This window comes from Peromyscus californicus, unplaced genomic scaffold (assembly GCF_007827085.1).
Source record: "Peromyscus californicus insignis strain IS unplaced genomic scaffold, ASM782708v3 Scaffold_5__1_contigs__length_169319896, whole genome shotgun sequence".
Taxonomy (NCBI): domain Eukaryota; kingdom Metazoa; phylum Chordata; class Mammalia; order Rodentia; family Cricetidae; genus Peromyscus; species Peromyscus californicus.
This window is the reverse complement of record NW_026294573.1, coordinates 21,683,079-21,711,048: the sequence shown is the minus strand read 5'-3', so window position 1 is coordinate 21,711,048 and position 27,970 is coordinate 21,683,079. Positions and strand designations below refer to the sequence as shown.

The following is a 27,970-nucleotide window of genomic DNA, read 5'->3' as shown; positions in this document are numbered from 1 at the left end:
ACCAAAAAAAAAAAAAAAAAAAAAAAAAAAAAAAAAAAGATAAATACTAAAAATGGGACTGGGGCTGCAAATTATAACTGCCTGCCTCCAGCTTAAACCCAGGCAAAAGGCTGCAACTGCCTGCAGTGTATCAACACAGCCTAGGTGTTCACTGAGTCTACAGCACAGAGAGACTTTCTTGGGTCCTGACTTTTACCTGATAGTAAGCAGCTCTTTGCAGCTGATCAGTGGCTCTTTCCACATGGACCTCTGAGCTTTCCACATTGGCTTCTATGCTATCTGTAAAAAATACAATGCACATTTCAGCACATTGAGAAATTTCAATACCACAAACAAAACAATTTCTTGCTGTGGATTACGTTCATTATTAATAAGAAACTGATTGGTCAATAGCAGGGCAAGAAGAGATTGAGCGAGACAGCCTGATGCAGAAAGAAGGGTGGGAGGAAGAAAGGCAGAGTCAGGAGAGTCAAAAGAGATGCCAGCCAGCAGCTGAGCAAGCAGGACATGTAGAAAATGAGGTAACAAGCCATGGGCCATGTGGCAAAGCATAAATAGAAACATGGGTTAATTTAAATGTGAGAGTTAGCTAGTAACAAGCCTGAGCTATCAGTTGAGCATATATAATTAATATAAGCCTCTGAGTGATTATTTGGGACTGGGCAGTCGGGACAGCAAATGTCCATTTACAATTTCTTTCTTTTTTTAAATGTATATGGGTGTTTTATCTGCATATACGTCTGTGTACCATGTGCATGCCTGGAGCCGGAAGAGGGCATTGGATCCCTTAGAACTGGACTTACAGATGATTATGAGCTTCTGTGTAGGTGCTAGGAATCAAACCTGAGTCTTCTGGAAGAGCAGCCACTGTTCTTAGCTGCTGCACCATCTCTCCAGCCCCCTAACAAATTTGATGTCAAGCCCTTAGTTTCACTATTACCATCCAGCCAGGAAATCAAAATTTACTTCTTTTCATTTAATTTTTTGAGACAGGGTCTCATGTAGCCTAAGATAGTCTCAACGTCCTCAACAACAAGCCACATAGCTGACGCTGGCCTTCAACTCCTGACCCTCATGCCTCCACCTGAGTGCCCAGGTTACAGGTGCCACTGTCACTACCAGCTACAAGTTTCTAACTTGATAAGAGAGCAGCTCTATTCTTCAGAAATACTCAAATATTTCATAGCAATAGGTTACTAAGAATGCAATTCACTTATACAGGATTCAAGAGAAAAAAAAAACTTGTGTGTGGGGCATGCATACACATACATTTACGTATGGGAATACATCAAAAAGGAAGTGAAGCAAAATATTATTAACCAGGAAAATTCTGGGTAGGGATATAAAGGATTCTTTGTATTGTTTTTATTTTGCAGCTTTTTATAAACGAGATTATTTCCACATTAAAAAGAGTTTGAAAGTTACGAACCCCACAATCCTGCAAGAGTCTGGAGCTAAAAGCTGGGGTGCTGACAGCTCTTTCTCTAACAGACTTATGGGCTATAACAAGTGAACAGGACTGGCCACAGAGTGCCCCTTTGACCTCTATAGTTGACTCTATAAGAAAATGAATTCAGTAACTTAAAAAAGATATTACTAAATTTTAAGTCTATAGGTAACCCATCTTATTGATCATTGTACTCACCCCAAGGTTAGAGGTATTAATTAGTACGTACCTATCAGGTCACCTTGGTCATGGATCATCATGGCTAAATCTTTAAATATCTGATTGACATCCAAAATGTCAGCCTAAGGAAGACAAAAACCAATTAACTCACATTAAGCAACATGTTAAAAGATTTCTTTCCTTTCCTTTCCCTAAAGATTAATATATCACACATGTTTTATAGCTTTTTCCATGAACAGAAAACTACCTATTGCTGCTTTCCTAATACTGTAGTACAGGTGGCATGAAATCCACCCATCAAGCAATATTAATTGCACATGTCACCTGAGAACGAGTAAGACCATTCAAGCCTAAACTGGAGTGCTGGAGTGGACATAATCTCTGTGTGACAGCTCTACATGGAGCACCCCAACGTCAGTGACCACTAGGACTTTGGACTAGAGAATTCAAATGGCTTTTATAGGACTGTGCTGCCTGGGGAACATATGGAAGACAAACAACCAGGAGCTGGTCTATGTGAGGAACTACTGGACTCTACTGTCACTCGGATGATGCCTATAAACAGCTTTCAACTGACTGACAGAGAGCTTAGACAGTGGAGAAGAGGTGGTAGGTGAAAGGACAACATCATTTGGAAGCCTGCTGTTCTGCCTGGAAAAGTTTCATGACAAGTCAGCTTGGTGGTCTAAACTGTGCACTTTTCCTGGCAGTGATGGAAATAAGATTCTCCATGTTCAGGTTTTTGCTTACTCATAGGTAATAAGCCATAGCCTGCCACATGTCAGGTAGAAAAGCAACGTGTTAGCCTGTTAAAGGTATGCCTTTGAATGACTACTGTCCCAGCTGGTGGACTATTTAGGAAGGATTAGGAGGTGTGGCCTTGTTAGAGGAGGTGCTTCACTGGCGGTGGGCTTTCAAGTTCCAAAATCCCATGTCAGGTCCAGTGTCGCTCGCTCTCTTTGCCTCCAACCTGTACATCAGATGTAAGCTCTCAGCTACTGCTGCAAAGCCATGCCTCCCCACCCATTGCCATGCTCCCCATCATGAGGTCAGGGACCCACCATTTGACACTGTAAGCAAGCTCCCAATTAAATGCTTTCTTTTAGGGCCTGGAAAGATGGATCAGCAGTTAAGAGCACTTATTGCTCTTACAGAGGACCCAGGTTCAGTTCCCAGCACACACATGGCAGCTCACAACCACCCAGAACTCTAATCCCAGGGGATCTGACCCCTTCTTCTAATCCCTAAGAGCACTCATAAACATAAAAATAAAAAATAGGCCGGGCGGTGGTGGCGCACGCCTTTAATCCCAGCACTCGGGAGGCAGAGCCAGGCAGATTTCTGTGAGTTCAAGGCCAGTCTGAGCTACAGAGTGAGTTCCAGGAAAGGCGCAAAGCTACACAGAGAAACCCTGTCTCGAAAAACCAAAAATAAATAAATAAATAAATAAATTTAAAAGTTTAAATCGCACCTCCTAATCCTTCCTAAACATCCCACTAACAGGGACAATACACATTCAAACCACACCATATGAACATACCTTTAACAGCATTTTTTAAAAATGTCTTTATGCCGGGTGGCAGTGGAGCACACCTTCAATCCCAGCACTCGGGAGGCAGAGCCAGGTGGATCTCTATGAGTTTGAAGCCAGCCTGGTCTACAGAGCAAGATCTAGGTGTAGGACAAGCACCAAAACTACACAAAGAAACCCTGTCTCAAAAAAAAAAAAAAACCAAAAAAAAAAATGTTGTTATATGTTGCCTTGATCATAATGGAAGTCAAAAAGTCGAAAACAGTCTACAGAACTCTTCCTCAACCCCACATCAAAAAACGGTTCTGACTCTGACTCCCTGAAGCGTTATGACAAGAGTTATGCATGGAACTGGACTTCCTCTTCATTTCTTTACTGACTTTTTCATGTGCAGTGGTGCTTTGCCTGCATGCATGTCTGTATGAGGGTGCTGGGTACCCTGGAACTGGAGTTACAGACAATTGTGAGCTGCCATGTGGATGCTGGGAACTGGACCCAGGTCCTCTTGGAAGACCAACCAATGTTCTTAACCACTGAACCATCCCTCCAGCCCCGGGAATTGGACTTTATAATGTACACAAACAGAGCAAGAGCTTTGGCTTGCCTTTCTGTTGGGCTATTCAGACTACGGAAAGGAGCTTTCCACAGAACCCTGCTTAACCTGAAGACTGCTACGGAGCTGGGGAAGTTCTAGGAAGCAACACAGTATCACCTGCCTTGCTGGTTTCCATGTCTGTACCTCTCCCAGAGAGCATGTGCTAAGTGGAGTTTGAGGAAGAATCCGGGTGCTCCTGAGTGCCCAGGTCAGCAGCACATAGCAGTAGTTCAATGTCGCCATGACTAAACTGACAGATTATATCAAATACACAAAGACTCAATCCAGTCCTTTTCATATTAATCCAGCAAAAAAGTCTCCAAATACCTGTAGACACCCAAGCCAAACAAAAGCCACAGCCTGCCTCTTACCTCCAGCTGCCGAATCGCCGTTTCCCTCTCTTTAATAAGTTCCAGGTCTTGCTCAGTGATGGCTGCCTCCTCCTCCTGGCTCTGCATCTGGTTCCACTCCTCATGGCTACAGGGAGACAAGCAGTCCAGTTGATTCCTTCTCTCTAAGGTATGAGGAGACATAACTACATCTCTGCTGATAGCAGGACCTAGACAGACATTACCCAGGACCCAATTCTTGTGCTAGCAATACAAAATCCCTGAGGGCCACATCTCCTCTCCAGAGACAAGGACATAATATCAAGAAAATCACATTTCAGCCATAGGCAAAACTGAGATGAGGCAGAATTTCAGAGGACAGGCCTCCTTGTCTTTTCCACTTCGGGGTATTTTTTGCAGTCCTGCTAGGACTTGCTAGACAGGGAAGTATTCAGAGGTTTAAACTCAATGAAGTGTACTGACCCAGCTCTTCAGGGCACTCTCCAAGTACAAGCTGTGTACAGGGGCAGTAAATGAATGGAGGAAAGCAGACTTGGCCACCAAACAAGGTTCACCAATTCATCTGTGAGAACCATATCTGGTTCCTAGGAACTTCCTTGAGACTTGGATAGACCCTACTTAGCAGAAAACCAAACTAAAAAATAATAAAATGTTTGCAACTTGACTTTTTTCAGGCACTTAGAAGAAAAGTATGCTATTTATTAAATAAAATAGAAAATTCAATATTATGTAGTTTCTGACTCTTTAAAAAAAAAAAAAACATTATGGGGGGGCTGTAGAGGTTAAGAGCACTGGCTGCTCTCCCAGAGGTCTTGAGTTCAATTCCCAGAAACCACATGGTGGCTCACAACCATCTATAATGGCATCTGGCTCCCTCTTCTGGCTTGCAGGCATACATGCAGGCAGAGCATTGTAAACATAATAAATAAATATTCTTTAAAAAAATTGTGGGCTGGAGATAGCTCAGCTGCTAAGAGCACTGGCTGCTCTTCCAGAAGACACAGGATTAATTCCCAGCACCCACATGGCAGCTCTCACCTGTCTGTAACCATAACAACAGTTCCGAGAGATCTAATACTCTCACGTAGACATACATACAGACAAAACACCAAGGTACATAAAATTAAAATAAACTTTAAAAAATCATTACATGTATATAGTCTGGGTGTGGTGGTATATGCCTTTAATCCCAGCACTTAGGTGGCAGAGGCAGGTGGATCTCTGTGAGTTGAAAGCCAGCCTGATCTGCAAAACAAACTTCAGGCCAGCCAGGGCTACATAGTAACCTCTCTCCAAAAATAGAGGGGAAATTACATAGACTCACTATGTAGACCATAGTCTTGAACTCAGAGATCCACCTGTCTCTGCCTCTCTAAAGGCCTATGCCACCATGCCCAGTACATTTATTTTAATTGTGCATGTGCACACACAAGTGAGTGGAGGTCAGAGGACAACCTCTAGGAACCATTCTTCCCTTCTACCAGGTGGTGTCCAGGACATCAGCCTCGGCAGCATGTGCGTTTACCCACTGAGCCACCTTTCCAGCCCTTATGCATTTTCTCAACAATACGTATAATCATATTTCACCTATGTAATATTTAAAGCATGTCCTTCAGGCACCATGTAGTGGGAGAGATGAATACGTATCTATGATAAGCCACTTAAGTTCCAAATTAATGGATATGATCTATATAGTGAGTTCCTATGTGATTCTTTTCCCCATTTTTGGAGACAGGTCAGTATATATGAAGACAGCTTGCTTCAGGTACCATGCCCAAGGAGGCCAGAAGAGGGTAACAGTTCTCCTGGAGCTGAAGGTGCAGAGAGCTGTGAGCCACCATGTGGTGCTGGGAATTGAACTCCAGTGCTCGGGAAGAACAGCCAGTGCTCTTAACTGCTGAGCCATCTCTCCAGCCCCGATATCCAGCTGTCTTTTATTTTACTTTCTATGTTCTTATTTTATTTAAAGATTTTTTTTGTCTGCATGTATGTATATGTACCATGTGTGTACCTGGTACCTGGTAGCTAGAAGATAACATTGGATCTCCTAGAACTGGACCACAGACAGTTGTGAGCCACCATGAGTATTGGGAACTAAACCCTGGTCCTCTGCAAAAGCAGCCAGTGTTCTTAACCACTGAGTCATCTTTCCATTTCTATTTATTTATTCATTTACTTACTTGAGCTATGTAGTATAGGCTATCCACCAACTCTCTTGATTCTAATGCCTCATCCCCACAGTGCTAGGGTTATAGGTATGCATTACCATGCTTGGCTCAACTCCCTGATCTTATTTATTTATTTATTGTTTTTTGTTGTTGTTTTTGTTTGTTTGTTTGTTTAAAGACAGGGTCTCACTATGTAGCCTTGGCTGTCCTGGAACTCACTATGGCCTCAAACTCAGAGATCCACCTGCCTCTGCTTCGTAAGTGCTGGGATTAAAGAGTATGCGCCACTACACCCAGCCCCAATTCTTTTTTTAAAAGTAAAAATAGTCACGAGACTGGAGAGATGGTTCATCTGTCAAGAGCCCTGGTTGCTCTTGCTGAGGACAGGTTTGATTCCCAGCATCTACATAGTAGCTCACAACCATCTGAAACTCCAGTTCCAAGGGATTCAAAGCACTCTGCTGGCCTCTATGGGCACCAGGCATTCATGTGGTGCACAGAATTCCATGCAAGCGAAACTCCCATAAACATAAAAAAGAGTGAAAATAATAATAGACACAAAGATGTGGATCCAGCTATCCAGCAGGTTGGATGAGGGATTCTTTACCTGTCAAATGAGACGAGCTGCTCTTCTCTTTGCCTGTCTTCTGCCTAGAAAGCAGATGGCATTATCGCTGCTGTTATCCAAAAAACATGCCAGAGACACACAAAACAAGAGTTGCTTTAGCTATAGAACCAAGGAGTCTATAGGACATCCATTCTAACAGCATCTGTAAGATGACAAAGGACTCTGGCAATTTGTCTAGAGTAGGAAACAAGTATGAAATGGATGAAAGCAAATCTGCCTCAGTATAGACCCAAGAACATAAAGCATTCTGCACAGGACGAGGCTGGTGACTGTAACTTGGTGTAGAGTGAACAGGCCAGTGGTGGGAAGGGAAAATGCCTGGGGCAGACTCTATGGACTTGTAAAGGCCTTCTCTTGGGAATGAACTTACAGAAAGACGAGATCCAGCTCTTGCTCTGGCAATACTTTCTTTTTCCTTCTCAGACACCTTTCTCTGCACAGCCTGGAAATTGTTCAAGGCCGACGAGAAGTCGTTCATGAGGCGCTCCTTCTGAAGCCTCTGCTGGCGCTGAAGAAATCAAGCAAGAACTTGAAATTTCAAACAAACTCGGAATCATTTGGTTTTAATACCTGTTAAAAGCACAATTATATACCTAAGAGATTTCAAAGTATAAAAATTATTACAACACAGGCTCTTCCTTAGTTAAGAAGTTTGTTCCTTCCTAAAGCAAACCCAGTTAACCCGATGGCCCAGGTCAAGGCACACTGAGGAACCTGAGGACAAGGTGTTGTCATTCACCCTGAAACTCAAAAGGAATTGCAATTTGGAATACTTGTTCCCTGGAGATTCTAAATGCATAGTAAAGGCCTTTGGGCTCAGACTGGATCTAAAGGGATTATTTTTTGTGAAAAAATTGAAGTTTATATCTCAAGAACTTAAAAACCATTTTATTACCTACAGGCTACCTTCACTAAGCTGACTACTCATATCTCTCAAAAGTACAAACTGAGAGAACCTGTGCTGGGCTAGACATCGATGGGAGGAGCATCCCAGTCTCAACAGTATTCTCCACTTGTCCATAGGATACAGAAAGCTGTGACAGAGATACAGCCCTAAGATTAAAGGTGTGCACCAGCATGCCTGACGTAAATATTGTATTTTTAAAATAGCTTATTTTCCCACATCATAAAGGTAGAAAATACAAACACTTAAAGAAAGGGAGTAGTTTGGCTGGATCCAAAGGTAACTAAATAAGAGAAGCTAAAACTGGAAAAGCAGAGAAGGGCTAACAGGCAGTTCTAAATGACAAACTAGGGCATTCAGGGGTCACCACTAAGGAACAGTGCGATGAGCAGGGAACACAACCTGACAAGTACAACCTGCTAACTAGAGAACTTAGCCAGGACAGCACATGAGCTGGAATTGAGGAAGGAGAACAGTTACTGCAGCAATCTAGGTTTAACGGGTAGGAGGACATGATGGCAGTAACTGGATCACAAAAAGGAGTTTAAGAAACATTGTGACTTAGTAACCAGGGATGGAGGAAGAGGGTGAAATCAAGAATGACTCAGATTCAAACCTGAGAAAGTGATGGCAATCTTGGGAGCAAGTTTAGGTGAGGCATTTTTTTCTTCTTTCTGGGATTTAATCTTTGCATTAACAACATTGTAACAGGCTGGCACAGTGGCACACACCTTTAATCCCAGCAGAGGCAGGTGAACCTCTGTGAGTGCAAGGCCAGCCTGGTCTACAAAGGCAGTTCTAGGCCAGCCAGAGTTACACAGTGAGACTTTGTCTCAAACAAACAAACAAGGGCCCCACCCTACCCCCCAAAATTTTGTGGGTTGTAATCCCAGCACTCAGGAGGCAAAGGCAGGAGGACTACTGTAAGAAGGGAAGGAATGTCACCTCCAACCTTGCCATCTAAAATTACTGACGCTGGCCATGATGGCACACGCCTTTGATCCCAGCACTCACGAGGAAGAGGCAAGAGGATCTCTGTGAGTTCAAGGCCAGCCTGGTCTATATAGTGAGTTCCAGGACAGCCAGGACTATACAGAAAGACCAATAAACAAACAAACAAACAAACAAATAAGTAAGTAATGCTCACTGGCTCAAACCCAGGGCCTTATACATACCAAGCAATCACCCTACCACTGAGTTACCCTCAGTCTCAAAATGCTGGGGTTTTTTTTGTTTTTGTTTGTTTGTTTGTTTGTTTGTTTTTCCTTTCTGGTTTTTCGAGACAGGGTTTCTCTGTGTAGTTTTGGTGCCTGTCCTGGATCTCGCTCTGTAGACCAGGCTGGCCTTGAATTCACAGAGATCTGCCTGACTCTGCCTCCCAAGTGCTGGGATTAAAGACATGCACCACACCGCCCGGCCCAAAATGCTATTTTTAAAATATATCATAAACACCTTCTGCTTTACTACACACCCCGCTTTTTGTTTCTCTTGACCCTCTCGCTTGCCCTGTCTCTTCTGAAACTTGACTCCAAAGCAGATACATTTTCCCCCTTCAGAATTTTTTCCCATAGGGATTAAATCAAAAGGCACTTAATCCCAGCACTTGGGAGGCAGAGCCAGGCGGATCTCTGTGAGTTTGAGGCCAGCCTGGGCTACCAAGTGAGTTCCAGGACAGGCGCAAAGCTACACAGAGAAACCCTGTCTCGAAAAACAAAAAAAAAACAAACAAACAAATCAAAAGGCACATTTTTTTTTTCCTGTGCTGGAGATGGAACCAAAGACCTTGCACATGCCAGCTAAGTGCTCTACCATTGAGCTTTATGCACCCAGCCCTTATGTGTAAATTATTTCTATGATGATAGGTATAATCAATCAACTTATCTCATAGGTTTTAATGAGAAATTCAGAAGATCATTATTACTATACTTTATAGGGAGGTAGTATATTCAAGAGATGCCAAGGGCTGGAGATACAGTTCAGTCGTAGATTAGAAACCTAGCATATGCAAGGCTCTGGATTCCATTCCCAGCATCACAGAACAGAACAGGTACTGTCAACAGCAGCTAGCAGCACAATCAAATACCTGAAGGCTTTGGAGCTAAATTTGGGGAAATATTTGGGCGCCATCGTTATAAAGGCAGCACTGAAGTCTTTGAGTGAGGCTCTTGAGGAAGAAAGGATGGAGTGAGGAAATCAGAGGATCAACAGCAGAACTTTGGGGTGTGCCAACTTCGAGGAAGAAACAGTGAAGAAAGCTGAAGCTCATTCTGGGCACCATCAGAGCTGGGGCACAGAACTAAAGAGCATCATAGAAGAGCAAGTTTCGGGTTGGGGATTTAGCTCAGTGGTAGAGCGCTTGCCTAGCAAGCACAAGGCCCTGGGTTCGATCCTCAGCTCAAAAAAAAAAAAAAAGAGCAAGTTTCAGAAAAGACAGGGCAAGTGAGAGGGTCAAGAGAAACAAAAAGTCGGGTGCTGGAAGCCAGCAACGGGAGGCAGAGGTGGAAGGATTGCCACAAATTCTAGAGCCAACTGGGCTGCAGAGTGAAATACCATCTTGAAAGAAGGGGGCTTAAAAAAAGACCACAGGAGCTGGCAACTGATATTCTCTGCTAATAGAAGGTAGGCATGGGAAACGGGAAGCAGGATGTATGGATTAAATAACGTATAGGGCAACGGGAAGTCAGCACAGCAGGAGGGAACGGAATTGTATTTCACTGAGGAGAGCACGTTCACAGCGCTATTTTGTGTTCTTAATGATCCAGGCTAATGGACGGGAGGGCAGCATTCATAATTCAAAAATATACTTGTCTCTGGCTTTGGAACACATTAGCTGAATTTTCTGGTAGCAGACCAAACTTTCTATTTATATTTTGCTTGGGCTACTATTTAATTCTTAAGCATTATACTACTTTGCCTGCACCAGGCCTTTAGACTCCTTTCTCATTACTATGAAACTATCAGCATCGGCAGATGTGTCCTCCTTCAGTGCACAGCTAGGAGAAGGAGAGGGACGATCTGGAGGCAAGCTGGAGAAGCTGGACGGAAGGGAGACAGGCCCGTCACTGAAGTATCAGCCTCAGTAAAGACCGAAGCAGTCACACAGAGATGACCTGAGACACTCACTAAGAGAGCTTTTTGTCAGTGATGCTGGGGATCAAACCCAAGGCTGTACACAGGCACTGTATGCAAGCACTCAACTACAGAACATCTCCAGCCAGAGAAGAGAATTCTTCCCTGAGCATTCCTTTATCCTAAGACCTATGGGTGACCTTTGGTGAGATTCAGAAATGACTGCAAAATATGAAAGATGTTTAATCGAAATTTATAGGCACAAAACAAGCTAAGGACCCAGCCTGCAAACACAGCTGATACCAAACCCCAGAGAGACACCAACACTGAGATTCCTCTTTAGCTAAATACATTGTAATATGTCACACACTCAGTACATGCTGAATGCCAGGCACTATGCTACACCTGGCATATACATTATTGCCACAACAGTCATGGTGCCTCTCTGTACAGGCAGCATGGTTACCCTTAGTGGTCATCGTTACACAACCTATAATTACTTGGGAAGAGTCTCAATGAGGGATTGTTTACACTGAGTTGGCCTGTCAGCATCCCTATGGGAGACTGCCTTAATTAAATTGATTAGTACAGGAGGATCCAACCCACTGTTGGCAGCACCATTCCCTAGGCAGGAGATCAGGAGCTGTGTAGAGTGGAGGAACGGAGCTGAGCACAGCAGGAGGAGAACAAGCATGCATGCATTCATTTCTCGCTCCTTTGTGGATGAGATGTGACTAGTTGCTTCAAGTTCCTGCTACCTTGATTCTCCCACGAAATAAGACTGTAACCTGGAATTGTGAACTTAAAAAAAAAAAACCCACAACAAAACTTCTCTTCTAGGTTGCTTTGTTGTGGCATTTTATCATAGCAATAGAAATGAAGCTATGGCATGTGGTAAGGAAATTATGGTTCAGAGAGATCGATCGAGACCAGAGCCCCCCTAGCTTTTCTTCTACATACTACTACTCTAGCAGAACAAAGTCCTTTTCTTAATAAACAAAACAGAAAACACCAACCTGCTCTGATGCAGACAAGGGTAGGGGCAAGGACCCTAATTCCTTCAGCAACTCATTTGTTTCCTTGGCCAGCTGATTTGTGGAGTGCTGTAACTGTTGCCTAAGAGAGAAGAGACAGGTGTCAGGATGCTGTGGCTTCTAGAGAGTTCTCACACTGTTGCTTTATGCTCAGGGACTCCCAGTGCAAGGAATGAAGGGCCATTCACACAGGCGCTTCAATGCCTGTGCTCACGAACCCACGTCAAGGCCTTGCTCCAGCAAGGTCCCCTGAGCAGACAGATACTCATTGATACCTGCTGAAGGAAGCACACACCAGGAAGTTCAATGGTTTGGGAAAAAGCATTCTGACAGAAACATAAGAGTAATTACTACCTACACCCAAACCTAATGGCCTTAATACACTGCACTCATTTAAAATCTCACTGATTTCCCAGGTGCTCTGCATGGTCAGTACCTACCACAGTCCACTGACTAGGGTGGTTAGATGAAACCTACTAAAAGCATAGCTTCCTACATACCTAGAAAAACTCCAAAGATCCATTCCTAAGTTCTTGCTTAAAAGCTGATTCTCTTGCGGATTTATCCTTTGCTTCCCTCCCCTGCTCGTTATGCCCGACTTTCTAGCTCTTCCCTCCAAAACAAAGCCCTATACTGTTTAGAGCACTTACCTCTTGTGCAAGATACTGGGTTCAATCTCTAGCACCATAAAGTAACAACCAAAAAAATAGATATAAAGGAGCTGGGTGCTGGGCACAGTGGGCATCACCACTAGTCCTAGCTCCTCTGAGGCTGGTATAGGAGGAGCATTTGAGTCCAGCAGTTTGAGGCCAGCCTCCACAACATAGTGGGATGGATGGATGGATGGAAGGAAGGAAGAAAAACGAAATTCAAGAGGGAAGAACGTGAAATATAAAAGTGATGCTATGGAAACAGACAGACGGACAGATAGATAGATAAAAGGTTCTTCCAATCATGGTTTCCTCTACTCCCTGGCCATTTCTACAAAGGTTTTAAGGGGTGACAGAGAAGTCACATGCTATGGTCTGAATTCATGTTGAAATCCTAGCTCCCAAGTGATGTTAGTAGGAGGTAGGACTAGAAAATGACTAGCCTGTGTGGGCCTTTCATGAGTGCATTAATGCCCTACGAGGCACCAGAGAACTAGCTCTTCTTGTGAGGACACAGTAAGAAAGCATCAGCTGCCTAGCTCGGGGGCTACTCACTTAATCCCAGCACTCAGATGGCAGAGGCAGGTGGATCTCCAGGAGTTCCAGGCTAGCCTGGTCCACACAGTAAGTTCTAGGGCAGCCACCGCTATACAGTGACACCATTTCAGAAGGAAAACAAAAGCCAAATGTTATCTATGAAAAGAGGGTCCTCATTAGACACTGTATCTGCCAGAAACTTGATCTTCAACCCCTCAGCCGTGAGAACTATGAGAAATAAATTCTGATTGCTTATGAACTACCTAGCCTATTAATCTAGTGCTGCAGCAGCCTTAATGGCTACGACAGCACATTTTTTTTTTTCACTGCAAGCAGGCGTCTAGGATTAGAAAGTAAGAGAGACAGCAAGAGGGAGCCAATCTGAAGCCAGACCGTTCCAGAAACATGAACATACGCAGACATGTCACCTTTCCCTAGAACAGCTCCTGTTACAGTGGTCACTCTCTCACTTCACAACGTAATGCTGCTCAGCAGGCTTTAAAGATACAGAACCTGAAGCCGGGCAGTGGTGGCGCATGCCTTTAATCCCAGCACTTAGGAGTCACAGGCAGGAGAATCTCCATGAGTTTGAGGCCAGCCTGAGACCTTATCTCAGATAAGGAGATAGGTAGATAAGATAGACAGACAGACAGACAGATAGATAGACAGATCAGAACTTTTAAAAATTACATTTTATTTGTTTATTGTATGTGTGTGTGTGTGTGTGCACGCGCGCGAGAGTGTGTGTATGTGGGCATGTGGGACATGCTGACATCAGAGAACAATTTTCCAGATTTAGATTTCTCCTTCTAATATGTAGGTTACAAAAATCAAACTCAGATCCCCAGCTTAATGGCAAGTACTTTTCTTTACTTGGTGAAGCATCCTGCTGGCCCCAAAGAATAAAATTTTTACTTTATTATTTTATGTATATGGGTGATTTGCCTGCATGTATGCCTATGCACTACATATGAGCAGTGTCCACAGAGGCCAGAAAACAGAGCTGGATCCCACGGAAATGAAGCTATAGACAGCTGTGAATCACCATGTGGGTGCTAGGAATTGAACCCATGTCTTCTGAAAGAGCAGTGAGTGCTCTTAACCACTGAATCATCTCTCTAGTCCCAAGAATAGAACTTTAAAAGCAAAAATAAAGTCAAGAAAGATGTGATTAAATACAAAAGAATCAGTTCTCCTACCAGACCATTTATTCTCTCACTTGTGGTCCCTTTCCATCACTGAGAATGAGCTGGAAATCCAACCAGACTAAATCATCAGGAGTCCTGTGTCAACAGGAGGGTCATCGACACAGGGATATATTGAAACAGCCCCTTGAGACAATTGAGGAGTGGAGGGAGTTCCTTCTCTACCTCCCTAACTTACTCTGCAAGCCTAACCAAGGGAAGAAAAGAAACTGTTCAGGGCGGCAGAAATCTGGATCCATTAACGCACTTTGCTCCCCTCTTCCAGGTCCAGCTAGTACCCCTGACCCACAGCCTCCTGTTCTGACCTCACAGATCTGAAGTGGAAGGACACTATGTTCTCAAAGGGCCCTCACAAAATTCAACCTTGTTGGGAAGCTACTCACAAATTTTCCTGGAGCTTGCTTGAGTCCTGCTTAGTTCCAAGTTGGCTCATCAAATTCTTTATCTGAGCAGCTAGAAAGAAGGGGGAAAGACTTATTTTAAAAAATAAACACATTCATCATGAGCATCCTACTTCTCAGAGCACTGGTCACCCATATCCCACATACATGCAACTAACAGGAACCACACGCTAAGACCAAAATCTTAACAGACACATTCCTCCACAGTGCTTTCCAGGTTCACTTTTCTCCTACCCAGCATGTCACTGAACAGAAAGTGGTTTTGTTTGTCATCTCCAAAGAACTGAACAATTCTTCTAGATGTCCCTAGACATCTAAACTGACACTACACATTTCATCCCCTTTAAGACTGGGAAGGCGGTAGATTGGTAGTGCATACACCCAAGGACTGGGGTTCCATCCCAGTAGCACAAAAAAGGGAAGGAAATACTCACCACCTTTCAAAGAGTCTCAAAGCTACAACAATCTGCAACAACATCATCTTCTGACTTGTTTTTTGAGAGACAGTCTCAATCTGTAGCCTAGGCTGGCCTCAATCTCCTTTCTATCTTCCTGCCTCAACAGCCAAGTTAGACTCCTGATGATTTAGTCTAGTTGGATTTCCAACCATAAATAAAGAAAAATTATTCTCAGTGACCCAAAGAGATCATAAGGGAGAGAATAAACGGTCTGGTGGGAGAACTCCTGATTCTTTTTTTTTTAAATCACATTTTTCTTGACATTACAAGTGTGAGTTACTACACCAGCTTGCAACAAACAATTTAAGTCCATGGGGCTGGGGGTTTAGTTTACTTAGTAGGGAGCTTGTCTAGCATGCATGAAGCCCTAGGTTCAATCCTCAGCACTGCATAAAAAAAAAACAGAGTGGTACGAGCCCTTAAGTTCAAAGGTATCCTCAGATATAGGAAGTTCAAAGCCAGCCTAGAATACATCAGATCCTGTCTCAAAAACAACATCATTGAAAATTTATCCATCAATACAAGCTAGATTTTTTTTAAACAGCAAATGGTTTTTAGAACGGCAATGAACATTTATTTTTAATGACAGGTGTGAACACTTAGCATATACAATATCTGTGCACACATAGCAAGTGACAGAGTAAAATATTCAATCCCAGGCAAAGAGACTCGAATGGAGAATGCTCCTTCCTATACAGCATCACAGCCAAAAATAGTTTTGTTCAGCCCTTTCCTTTTCCTAGGTATCTGACAGCCTGGGAACACTCATGTTTGAATCCCCTAGGCCTATCAATAAGGACTATGTTGGTACTGGTCTTCCTGGAACCTTCCTGTCCCTGCCCCTCACTAGTCTCTGCAACAGAGGCAGAGCCCTTGACTTCCTCTTGCTTTGCTTTCTATTTTCTTTCTCTGGTTGTCAGGGAAGGTGAGGGAAGATTTACTAAGTTGGAGGATAGTTGTATGTTTTGTGTGTGTGTGTGTGTGTGTGTGTGTGTGTGTGTGTGTGTGTGTGTCCATCTGTCTGTCTGTCTCCTTGGGAACCCAAGACCTTACATATGCTAACCCATGATATCGAAAGAACAGAACTTATTAATAGACTATTCTTAGTTGGTCTGAGTGAAGTAGTGTTTACAACTAATTTTGTTTGTTTGTTTGGTTGGTTGGTTTTTTTTTTTTTTTGGTTTTTCGAGACAAGGTTTCTCTGTGTAGCTTTGCGCCTTTTCTGGAACTCACTTGGTAGCCCAGGCTGGCCTCGAACTCACAGAGATCCGCCTGGCTCTGCCTCCCGAGTGCTGGGATTAAAGGCGTGCGCCACCACCGCCCGGCGGTTGGTTGGTTTTTTAAGACAGGGTTTCTTTGGTAGCTCTGGCTATCCTGGAATTCACTTTGTAGATCAGACTAGCCTTGAACTCACAGAGAACTACCTGCCTCTGCCTCCTGAGTGCTGGGATTAAAAGTGTGCACCACCATGCTGGCTGATGTTTACAATTGATTGGTTCCATCCAGTTACAGGTATTTTTCTCTTCCTTCTCCACTATCGCCGCATCACTTAACGAGTAGGACATTTTCAAGTTGCAGCAGAATCTCAACAGATAATACAGCACAGACAAAAGACAGTTCCTCTGTGAGCAAGTGCATTTCCTATTCCCTCTGAATTAGTGTCAAAGCTTCGTTCATGCTCTCAGACTACAAAAGGACAGTGAAGCTTAGTGGGGCAAGTGAGGAAGCCAGTGCTGTATGTTAATATCATACAGGTGACACACATACAGTGCTTCCAGAGCTAACCAAAAAGGATATCCACTTACTCCAAGTTTGAGGTTTAAGAATCAATCCTTCTAGGTCTAGTTGGATGGCTTAGTGGGTAATGACACCTGCTATAAAGTCTAACACCTGAGTTTGAACCCAGGAACCCACATGGGAGAAAGAAACAACTTCCATCTTCTAAATGCCAATGGGTAGCATACATGCACCACCCCCCATACGTGAATAATTTAAAAACAAAACAAAATACCCACTTAGCCAGTCATACTGGCACATGCCTTTAATACCACCACTCGGGTGGTAGAGGAAGGTGGATTCTCTGTGAGTTCAAGGCCAGCCTAGTCTACATAGTGAGTTCCAGGATAGCCAGAGCCACATAATGAGGCTCTGTCTAATAAACAAACAAACAAATAAATAAATGTCCCAAATTAATATTTCAGTAATGGTGCCCTTTAAAATACCAAAATGTTAAGCCCAGTGTGGTGACCCATGCTTATAATCCCAGCAGTCAAGAGGCTGAGGCAAGAAGATTACTGTGAACTCAATAGCCTGGTCTACATACTGAGGGTATGGATAGCCTGGGCTATATAGCCAGATCTTTTCTAAAAAATAAAATAAAATAAAATTGAGCTGGTTGCACATGCCTGCATGCAGGAGGATCATGGTTCAAGACCAGCTTTGGTTATTGTGGTGGTTTAAAGGAAAATGGCCCCCGTAAGCTCACAGGGAGTGGCACTATTAGGAGGAGTGGTATTGTTGGAGTAGGTGTGGTCTTGCTGGAGGAAGTGTGTCACTGTGGAGGTGGGCTTTGAGGTCTCATATATGCTCAAGCTATCTTAGACCACTTCCTGTTGCCTGTAGGTCAAGATATACAATGCTTAGCTCCTTCTCCAGCACCATGTCCCACCATGATGATAATGGACTAAACCTCTGAACTATAAGCCACCCAATTAAATGTTTTCCTTTATAAGAGTTCCCATAGTCATGGTTTCTCTTCACAGCAACAGAAATCCTAAGATAGCTATATATCAAGTTTGAGGCCATCCTGAGCTACCTGAACTCCTGTCCCCCAAAAAACAAGACTAAGCAATTTACCTTTTAACAAGACTCCTAAGATATTTCTATTCTACTCTCTTTAGTAGAGGTTACTTATATCTCAATAATTCCATAGGAAAACATCAGCACTGTAATTACTAGATTCTACTAAAATACAAATAGCCATTTTTCTTCATCACTAACATGTAGATGGTCTTTATCCAAATTAAGTGAGAATTAAGATACCACTAAAGCTATCAACTGGATGCTGTAACAATGATTTATGAAAGGCAGGCATTAGGGATGGAGATGTACTCAGTTGGTAGTTCTTGCTGAGTGTGCATGAAGCCCTGAGTTCAATCCCCAGCACCATATACAACCAGGCAAAGTGGAACACTCTTGTAATGCCAGTGCTTGAGAAACAAGCAGGAGTTTAGGGTCATCCTCTCTAAACCAGCCTCAGTCATATGAAACCCTATTTCAAAAAGAGGGGAGAGGAAGACATGAACACTAGCTCTCACCATGCAGACACTGGGCTAGTTATTTGGTATTTTCTTATTTGACCCTAACCAACGCTAAAGCATTAGCATCCTCCTGCTGCATCTGGGCAAAAGATGCTCAAGAGTGACAGGACTGACTCGTTCATTCGGAGGACAGTACCTGCTCCACATTGTCCTAGACCCCAGATGGCACTTACTTTAGGACGCTCACATTCTCAAGGGTGGATAATAAACACTCACCAGGAGGTGACAGGTCCTACCAAAAGAAATAAATTCAAGTGAGGATGAAGGAGGAGGCAGAGGTAGTCACTCACACGTGGTGGCCAGCTAAGGAGACAATGAGCACAGATAAAGAAAATGCACCTATGGAGGGGAGGTGATCCAGGCAAAGCGGAATTAACTAGGGCAAAGTCCTCAAAACAAGAGCCAGTGGTGTGGTATGGCCAGGGTGCTAGAGCTGAGTAGCAAGAGATAAAAGTGTTGGCCAAAGAGGTGGTGGGAAGCCAGGTTATAGAGGACCTTGTGCAATTATGATGAGATTTTAATTAAATGGCAAGCCCCTGATGGACTATGAATAGCATGCCATAACTAGAATTCAAATGCAGGGCTGGTTCCAAAGGCTATATGCTTTGAGTCAGAGAGTGTTGCTCTCAAAGGGCTGACTCTTAAAGGAAATAGAATGCAGTCACACAGGGCTGGTCTGGATTTTCCAGGGTTCCACTTTGCCCCACCCTGCTTATCTGACAGTGCCTTAACCTAACTCCAGATAGGCTGGTGTCCTTGCTCTAACCTGCTCCCTTCCCCAGTGCCCTCCCATTTCTGGGAATATGCCTCTGTACTCACTGGAGTCCAGCAGAGTACCAGGCACTCAGTGGGTACAAGGACACCGGCTGAGTCAGCCTCTTCCCTTCGACTTTATGGCATTCACATTACGGCAAAAGATGTGAATTAAGGTAAATCAGGAATAAGGAGACTTAACATATAAGCCAGACTAAACCATTAACTAGATGTTCAGAACTGGGCATGCTGTTTTATTTTGCTGGGCCTCTTTTTCACCACTTGCAGATTATAACCAGATTTAACTAATTTTATTAAATACTTACTATGTGTGTGGAGTTTCACTTTTTCTCATTAAATCTCGTAATTTGTTCTACTTAGCCAAAGCCGGCCTTCATACATAACTGAGAATGACCTTGAACTTCTGATCTTCCTGCCTCCACCTCTGGAGTGCTGGGGTCCTCACAGGCATAGGCTACCATGCCCAAGTTTTTGTGTTGCTAGAGATTAAACCTAAGGATTTGTACATGTTGGGCAAGTATTGTGTCAATTCAGTTACATCCCCAACCTTCCCATTAGACACTGCTACTATTGAGGGCTAAGTGATTTCTAAGTACTCCCACACTGCCAAATCACAAAGTTAGTAACAATGAAACAGCTTTAGTCCCAGAAGGATGGTGGGTAAACAGGAAGCCTTTCTGCAACCCAAAAGTATGGCTCAGAGATGGTCTACATGTGCTTTGTTTGTTTGTTTGTTTGTTTGAGACAGGGTTTCTCTGTGTAGCCTTGATTGTCCTGCAACTTGCTCTGTAGAACCAGGCTGGCCTCGAACTCAGAGATGTGCCTGCTTCTGCCTCCAGAGTTGCTGGGATTAAGGGTGTGCACCATCACAGCCCAGCCTGTGACTTTCTTAATCATGTAAATGCAAGGTGCAAACTGGGCATGCTGGCACCTACTTTAATCCCAGCACTCAGGAAGCACAGGCAAGTGCATCTCTGTGTTCAAGGCTAGCCTGGTCTACAGAGTGAGTTCCAGGCCAGCCAGGGCTACACAGTCAAGACTCTGTCTCAGAAAACTCAGTAAGTAAATAAAACTAAACACAAAGTGGGACAGCTGAGCATGGTGGCATACACTTGTACTGTCAGCCAGCACTCAGGAGGATGGGAGGATCGGAACCTCAAGCCAACTTGGACTAGAGAGTGAGACTCTGTTTTGAAAGTTAGCTGATGCTGGGCAGAGATGTCACATACCCTTAATCCCAGCACTCAGGAAGTAGAGGCAGGCAGATCGCTGAGTTCAAGGCCAGCCTGGTCTACAGTGTGAGTTCCAGGCCAGCCAGGGCTACACACAGAAACCCTGTCTTGGAAAAAAAGAAAAAAAGTAAGCTGAGAATATCTAAAATACATATCAAAATATGTAGCTAGTTATTCATTACCTATCAAAACATTAAATACTCTAGAAAGCTGTGGAGATTTCATACACTATGGAAAAAGTCAATAACCATTGTTTTCTGTGTACTTTCAAATGACATAGAACTTTTTTTTTTCCCATCTAGACTTTTCTGATTTCCTTTGTGGAAATCGTCTGGACTTCCGAGTTACGAAGTTTGGGGAAGTAGGGCTGGGAACTTTGGAGTCATTTGCTTACTAAGCACCAGAATGAATGTATGCCTTTGTTGGCTCTGTCTATATTTCTGAACTAAGATATCTCCTACAAGCTTCCATCCAGACTCATGAGATGTCCTAAAATCCAAACCATCCAAGCCATAAGGATGACAGGGTCTTCCATTTACCAGATGCTAAGGCAGAGTTCTTTCAGACTGCCCTCTGTAAGCACAGCATGAGGAACTGTGATTAATGATTAGTGACCACTGGTCACACAGCTTACACCCAAGAGCGGCAGCCTTCCCAAAGCTTAAAGCATAGAACAGGAACGTTTACACATACATTTATTTTCACTTTGAATGTGCTTAAAAATATCACAATGATACATTTTGAAAATATTTTTTATCAAAATGAGTTAAATCTAAAAGGATCTTCTGTCCACTTGGTTAACATGAACACTCCTTTTCTTTAAAAAATAAACTTTTAAAAAATTTTATGTGAATGGGTATTTTTCCTGCATGTATGTCTATGCACTGATTGTGTGCTTGGTGCCTGAGGAGACCAGAAGAGGGCATCGATCTCCTGGAATTGGAGTCAAGGGTGGTTGCAAGTCACCATGTGAGTTCTGGGAATTGAACCCAGGATATCTAGAAGAGCAGCAAATGCTCTTAACACCTGAGCTAACTCTCTAGACCTGAACACTCCTTTTCTAAGAACTCTAGCAAATGAAAGTTTTATTTGTGTGTGTGGGGGGGGGGGAGTTGAGGAGAATGGTGTGGGAGTGTGGGGGCCAGAGGATAACCTTGGGTGTCATTCCTCAGCTGCCACACAGCTTGGCTGGCGTTGATCTCCAAGGATCCACCTATCTCAGTCTCCCTGGCACTTGATGTACTACATCTGGGTTCTGAAGATCAAACTCAAATCCTCAAATAAGCTAGCTCTTCAGCCCCTTTGATTGACATGTTATTGCTAGGAATATGGTTCGGTGGTAGAATGTCTACCTACCACTTGTATGTAAAGCCTTGGGCTCAGTCCCCAGCACATGAAGTAGACAGACATTTATAATGTTTTATAATACGACTTTGCATGTGCAGATCAGCTGGGGAGTGAACCAAGGATCTTACTAGCTAGGCATGTGCTCTACCACTGAGCTACATCCCCAACCCTTGTTAAAATACTCTGGATATGGGCTGGAGAGATGGCTCAGTAAGATATAGCATTTGCTGCTCTTCAGAAGACCCAGGTTCAGTTCTTAGCACCTATACAGCAGCTCACAACTGTCTATAACTCCAGTTCTAGGGTACCCAATACCTGACCCTCTTTGGTTTCTTCAGGCACCAGGCATGCACATAGTACACATACATACAAATGCTCATACACATAAAATAAATTAAAATATTTTGGATAAAGACAATTGAGTACCTCCCTTGAAATGCTACCTAATACTAGAAACTAGATGTTTATGCCAAATGTAAAAAAGAAACCCTTCTGTTCTGTGTAAGCAATTTTGTAATGATGCCTAGGTCTAACATGGTAGCACAAGTCTGTCATCCTAGCACTTAGGACATAAAAGCAGAAGGATCAGTTCAAGGCCAATCTCAGATATCTATAGAACTTGGGAAAAAAAACAAAAATAAAAAACAAAAACTAAAAACACTAGACTTGACCTCTTCCATCTCTGACCTCTCAATTTAAAACTGTCCCGGCTAAAACTCATTTATTTATATTTTATGTGCATTGGTGTTTTGCAATGGGTGTCAGGTCCCCTGGAACTGGAGTTACAGAAAGTTGGGAGCCACCATGTGGGTGCTGGGAATTGAACCCAGTTCCTCTGGAAGAGCAGTCAGTGCTCTTAACCTCTGAGCCATCTCTCCAGCCCCATGGCTAAAACTTTAAAAAAAAAAAGAATATGAAGTAAATCAATTTATTGTATATTATTGCTAACATCAACACCAAGAATTATTCTAATGTGAACACTCTTTATGCACTTTTTAGCAGATATCAGCAGAATCTAAATGTCCCCATGAACCATAGTCCACATCTATTTAATTATATTGAAAGCAACTTTCCATCACACGAATGGGACAAAATTCTTATTTGAGACGATCTAATGTTCTAATTCAATACACTAAAAACATTCAGAAGATGCAGAGATGACTCAGCAGTTGAGAACATTTTGTTATTCTTGAAGAGAACTTGGATTAGGTTCCTAGCACACATATGTAAGCTTACAACCATTTGTAACTCCAGTTCCAGGGGAATCTGACTCCCCTCTTCTGACCTATGAGGGTATCAGGCATGCACATGGAACACATACATACACACAGGTAAACAAACTCATAAACAAACATATTCAATGACAAAAGTACTTATACTAAAACATAAAACAAGGCCAGGTGTGATGTCATATGTGTTTAATCCCAGCACTCAAGAGGCAAAGGCAGGCAGAACTCTATGAGTTCCAGGCCAACCAAAGCTACACAGTGAAATCCTGTTTCATTTTTAAAAATAAATAAATAAATAGAAAATAAAACAAAAGAAATCTACAAACTCAAAAAACTACCTACACCAAGCACGAAAGGCTTTTGTACTGATTATGGCCAACTCAGTGTTCTGATACTCTGATGTTACATGGAAACAGTGAAAACTGCCTCACACACACACACACACACACACACACACACACACACACACACACACATCATATATACACACATTTATTAAGAGTTGAGCTACATCCCCAACCCTCATTACAGAGACAGGGTCTCTATACATGGAACAAGTTATTTATTCTCAAGCCAGCTGCAAACTCCTGATCTTCCTGCCTCAGTCTCTTGAAGGCTGGGATTTACCTTTTAAAAAACAGCTTCTCAAGAGTGGTGGTGGTGCATACCTACAATTCTAGCACTTGAGAGGCAGAGGCAAGAAGATCAGGAGTTAAAGGCTAGCCTGGGCTACATGAGCCCTTGTATCACCACTCCCCCATACCAACAAACAAAACAAAATTCCAGTCACTAAACTAAATAGTAAATCTGTAAACTAAACTGAAAATGAGCACTAACAATTAAAGGTATAATATTCCATCTCATACAAGAGTGAAAACACATGTGGTTGTTGAGCACAGACTCTGAACTAAGACTGTGCTCTTGGCTTTAAGACAGGCTCTTGATGTGTAGCCCTGCATAGCCTGGAACTTGCTATTTGCCCAGGCTGGCCTTGAACGCACTGTGTTGATCCTCCTGACTCTCAAGTGACGGAATTACAGGCGTGGACCACCACGTCCAGCGAGACTGCCTATGTTTGATTCCTGGCTCCACCGCTTTCTAGTTGAGTGGTCTAGAGGAAATGATGACAGTGTCTGCTTCCTCACCTAAGAAGTGGGAGTACCAGGAGAATCTTCATGTGGCTGATGTGAGGATGAAATGAGCTAACAGGAGGCTAACTTTAGAATGCTGTCTGGCACACAAAAGCACTCGACTAAGGATAGCTATTAACAAACCCAAGGCCAAGAAAAATGTACTTAGCAATGATAAAAATCAATTAAGTACATATTGAATGCCAACATACCCACTGCTGAGCCAGGCACTGTCGAAAGAGAAATGTATAATGCATGGTCCTTCATCCAACAAAAGCAGTATTGCTCTAGTGACAAGGTCAAAAAGCTCGGCTTAATTAAGGAGTACAGAATATAAGCAGATATTAAACGGTGAAGAGAGATTGCCTGTTACATTTAAGGAAAAGGAACCTAATGACAGCTGGTATGTTTTATGTGTTCGGTAGGTAGGTAGCAGGTACTGTTGGTCTGTTTGAGACAGGGTCTCACATAGCCAAGGCTGGCCTTGAACTCCTGCCTCCACCTCCCAAGGGTGAGGATTACAGACATTCCCTTTGTAGCAAGCCCTGTTTTAGCACGCACATAAGTTATCTCAGTCCTCAAAACCCTATGAAATAAATAAGACCACAGATGAGGAAACTGAGCAGGAAGGGAAAAGCAAAACTCACCAAAACACTTACGAAACTGGTAAGAAGCTGAGAACTATGCAAGCATAGTTCTCGAACATTTAAATGCTCAGCAGTGTCCTAGTCTTTCAGTAAACAAGCGGAGCCTGGCGTGGTGGCACACCCCTTTAGTCTCACCACTCTGGAGGCTGAGGCAAGCAGATCTGTGAGTTCCAGACCAACCTGGTCTCCTAGCCAGGCCAGCCAGAGCTATATACCCTGTCTCAAAAGACAAAAAAATCGCCAGGAGGTGATGGTACCTGCCTTTAATCCCAGCACTCAGGAGGCAGAGGATCTCTGAGTTCAAGGCCTGCCTGCTCTACAGAGCAAGTAACAGGACAGCCAGAGCTACAGAGAGAAACTGTCTTGAAAAACCAAAACAAAACAGCATGTCAGAGTTGAGGCTAGTACCTCATACCTATAATCCTAGTACTCAGGAAGCCGAAGCTGGAAGACTTCTGGGAGTTCAAGGATAGCATGAGCTACAGAGTGATATGTTGTCTCAAATAATAATAATGATAATTTTTTTATAATTTCCTTTCAACTATATGAGTGTTCTGCCTACATGTATGTCTGTGTACCACCAGTGTGTTTGGTGCCTCTGGGTATTTGGGACTGGACCCAGGTCCTCTACAGGAACAACAAACGCTCTTAACCAAAAAGCCATCTTTCCAGCCCTAATTTTAATAATTTTCTTTAAAAAGTCCAGGCTGAGGGGTTGGGGATTTAGCTCAGTGGTAGAGCGCTTGCCTAGCAAGCACAAGGCCCTGAGTTCGATCCTCAGTTCAAAAAAAAAAAAAAAAAAAAAAAAGTCCAGGCTGAGTATAATGGTACATAACTTTTTTTTTTTTTTTTTTTTTTTTTGGTTTTTTGAGACAGGGTTTCTCTGTGTAGCTTTGCGCCTCTCCTGGAACTCACTTGGTAGCCCTGGGGAGGCAGAGCCAGGCAGTATCTGTGAGTACCAGGCCGGCCAAGGCTACACAGACACTACCTTAAAACAAATAAATCAGCCACATAAGGAAAGAAATGCTGTTCTTTGACTGGCAGTTAACTGTGAAGTTCTTCAGGTATTTTCCTACATTTGCCTCAGAAGCATCTGTCTAGACCCTTCAGTACACAGTAGGGGGGTCAAGAATTCTCCCCTGGCCCCCCACATGTACTGTGGAACTGTCCGTACCAGGCAGTCAACCCAAGCTACACCTTTAACCCACCAAGTGGGCTGCCCTGTTTCAGGCTGATGTGCTCTCCAACCCCAAACTCAAATCTGTGGTTGAAAAGTCCACAAAAAAAGGAACAGTCACTCTCGGATCTTCACGGGTGAGTGGACATGTGCTTGAACATCCATTCTCAGAGAGGACTTGGGCGTTCTGGCCATGACTTCTTCACTTACAATTAGTAAGCTTCAAGATTCTGTGTGGCCTGGCCGCTGCCTACCTCTCTGACTTCTTTTCCTACTTTGCTCCCTATCTTTAATCCAGCCCCATCTGCCTTCTTGCTATTTTCTGTCACGTCAAAGTCCTTGGACTTACCCTCAGCACACACTAGCTTTCTCCACTGCTCACAAAGCTCCCTCCATTCTGGTATCTGCTCACTCAAACATCTCCTCAGAGAGGCCTTCCTCACCAGCCTATCATCCATTCCTTTATCCCTTCCCTTTACACACTTACCTGCTTTCTTCCCCTCAAGCACCTGCTACTACTTGATATTATTTGTATGTACACATACACATGCATGCAAACATCCACACAGCACCATGCAGCAAGTCCTTCTCTGCTCTATCGCCAGTGAACGGAATGCTTGTTGCACTCTGAATGAATGAACCCATATGCTGGGGACTGAGGCAAACAGTAGAAAAATAAAGATGAATAGGCCATGTTTCCTACCTCAAATGAATTAACAATCTAGCAGGAAGATGAACATATTTCAAGAAAAGAAATCACAGCTTCCACAGCACACACATACAAACATACACACACTCAGCTAGGCAATTCTTTGACCTTTCTCAGTCTGTTTCCTAACCCATAGACTAGGGATAATTATTTCACAGGATTGTTACGAATTAAGATATCACATATACCACCCTCCTCCCCATGGTAGTGCAAAAGCCTTTAATCCCAGCACTCAGGAGGCAGAGGCAGGTGGATCTCTGAGTTCCAGGCCAGCCTGGTCTACAGAATGAGTTTCAGGACAGCTAGGGCTACTCAGAGAAACCTTGTCTTGAAAAAATAAGAAAAAAAGATACCACATGTACTTTTTTCATACTGCCTGGCACACTATGTACTTAAACCGTAGCTAGCAACATATTAATTGTTGACTCTAATAATTCCCTTGAGTCCAATGCCTAATCAACAGCTAAATCAGTATCTATCACCAAGGAAACTGCTTCTATTCCTCCCCACATACACACACCTTTTTTTGTTGTTTGGTTTTAAGACCCACTCTATTGCTCAGGCTGGCCTTGAACTCATGGAAACTTGCCTCAGCCTCCTGAGAGCTGGGATTACAGGCCTGACTCCTCAAACCTAGGTTTTGGCTTTTTCCTGTTCCCCTTTCCCTCTCTCCCCTTTCCCTTTTAAACGGGTCTCATTATGTAGCCCAGGCTTGCCTTGAACTCACTATGCAGTTTAGCTTTGTCTAAGTCATGGCAATCCTCCTGCCTCACCCTCTCAAATGCTATAAGTGTGCTCCACTACGCCCAGCTTCAAACCTAATTTGATTTAAGTACACACAAATTTACTGTTAAAAGAATCTAAGCCAGTCCCTATGCTTACTACACAGCTTAATACTCAAATCCAGAATATTCCACAGAAAATCATTCAAATTAGCTTTAGTCTTAATGCGAAAACTTCAGCCTTGAAATGAAATTTTCTTTCTTTCTTTCTTTTTTTCAAGACACGGTTTCTCTGTGTATCCCTGGCTGTCTTAGAACTCACTCCGCAGACCAGGCTGGCCTGGAACTCACAGAGATCCGCCTGCCTCTGTCTCCCAAGTACTGGGATTAAAGCATACGCCAACCCCACCCAGCACAAAATTTTCTTTTAAAACTTATTTATTTATTATTATTATTATTGTGTGTGTGATATGTAGAACACACATACAAATCAATGCAAGCACACACGTTGCACATGCCAGGGAAG

At 43.2% G+C, this 27,970-nt stretch overlaps 1 protein-coding gene across 1 annotated transcript in view; it reads right to left on the bottom strand.

Annotated features, from left to right (window-relative positions):
* Stx12 (syntaxin 12) overlaps positions 1-27,970 on the bottom strand; it is a 33,598-nt gene that overhangs the window by 3,886 nt on the left and 1,742 nt on the right. Inside the window, exons 2-8 of the mRNA XM_052716700.1 lie at positions 14,682-14,751; positions 11,889-11,988; positions 7,270-7,407; positions 6,879-6,922; positions 4,125-4,230; positions 1,677-1,749; positions 197-279 (exon numbers count right to left, since the gene is read on the bottom strand). Of these exons, the coding sequence (XP_052572660.1) occupies positions 197-279; positions 1,677-1,749; positions 4,125-4,230; positions 6,879-6,922; positions 7,270-7,407; positions 11,889-11,988; positions 14,682-14,751 (614 nt within the window). The remainder of the gene's footprint in view (positions 1-196; positions 280-1,676; positions 1,750-4,124; positions 4,231-6,878; positions 6,923-7,269; positions 7,408-11,888; positions 11,989-14,681; positions 14,752-27,970) is intronic.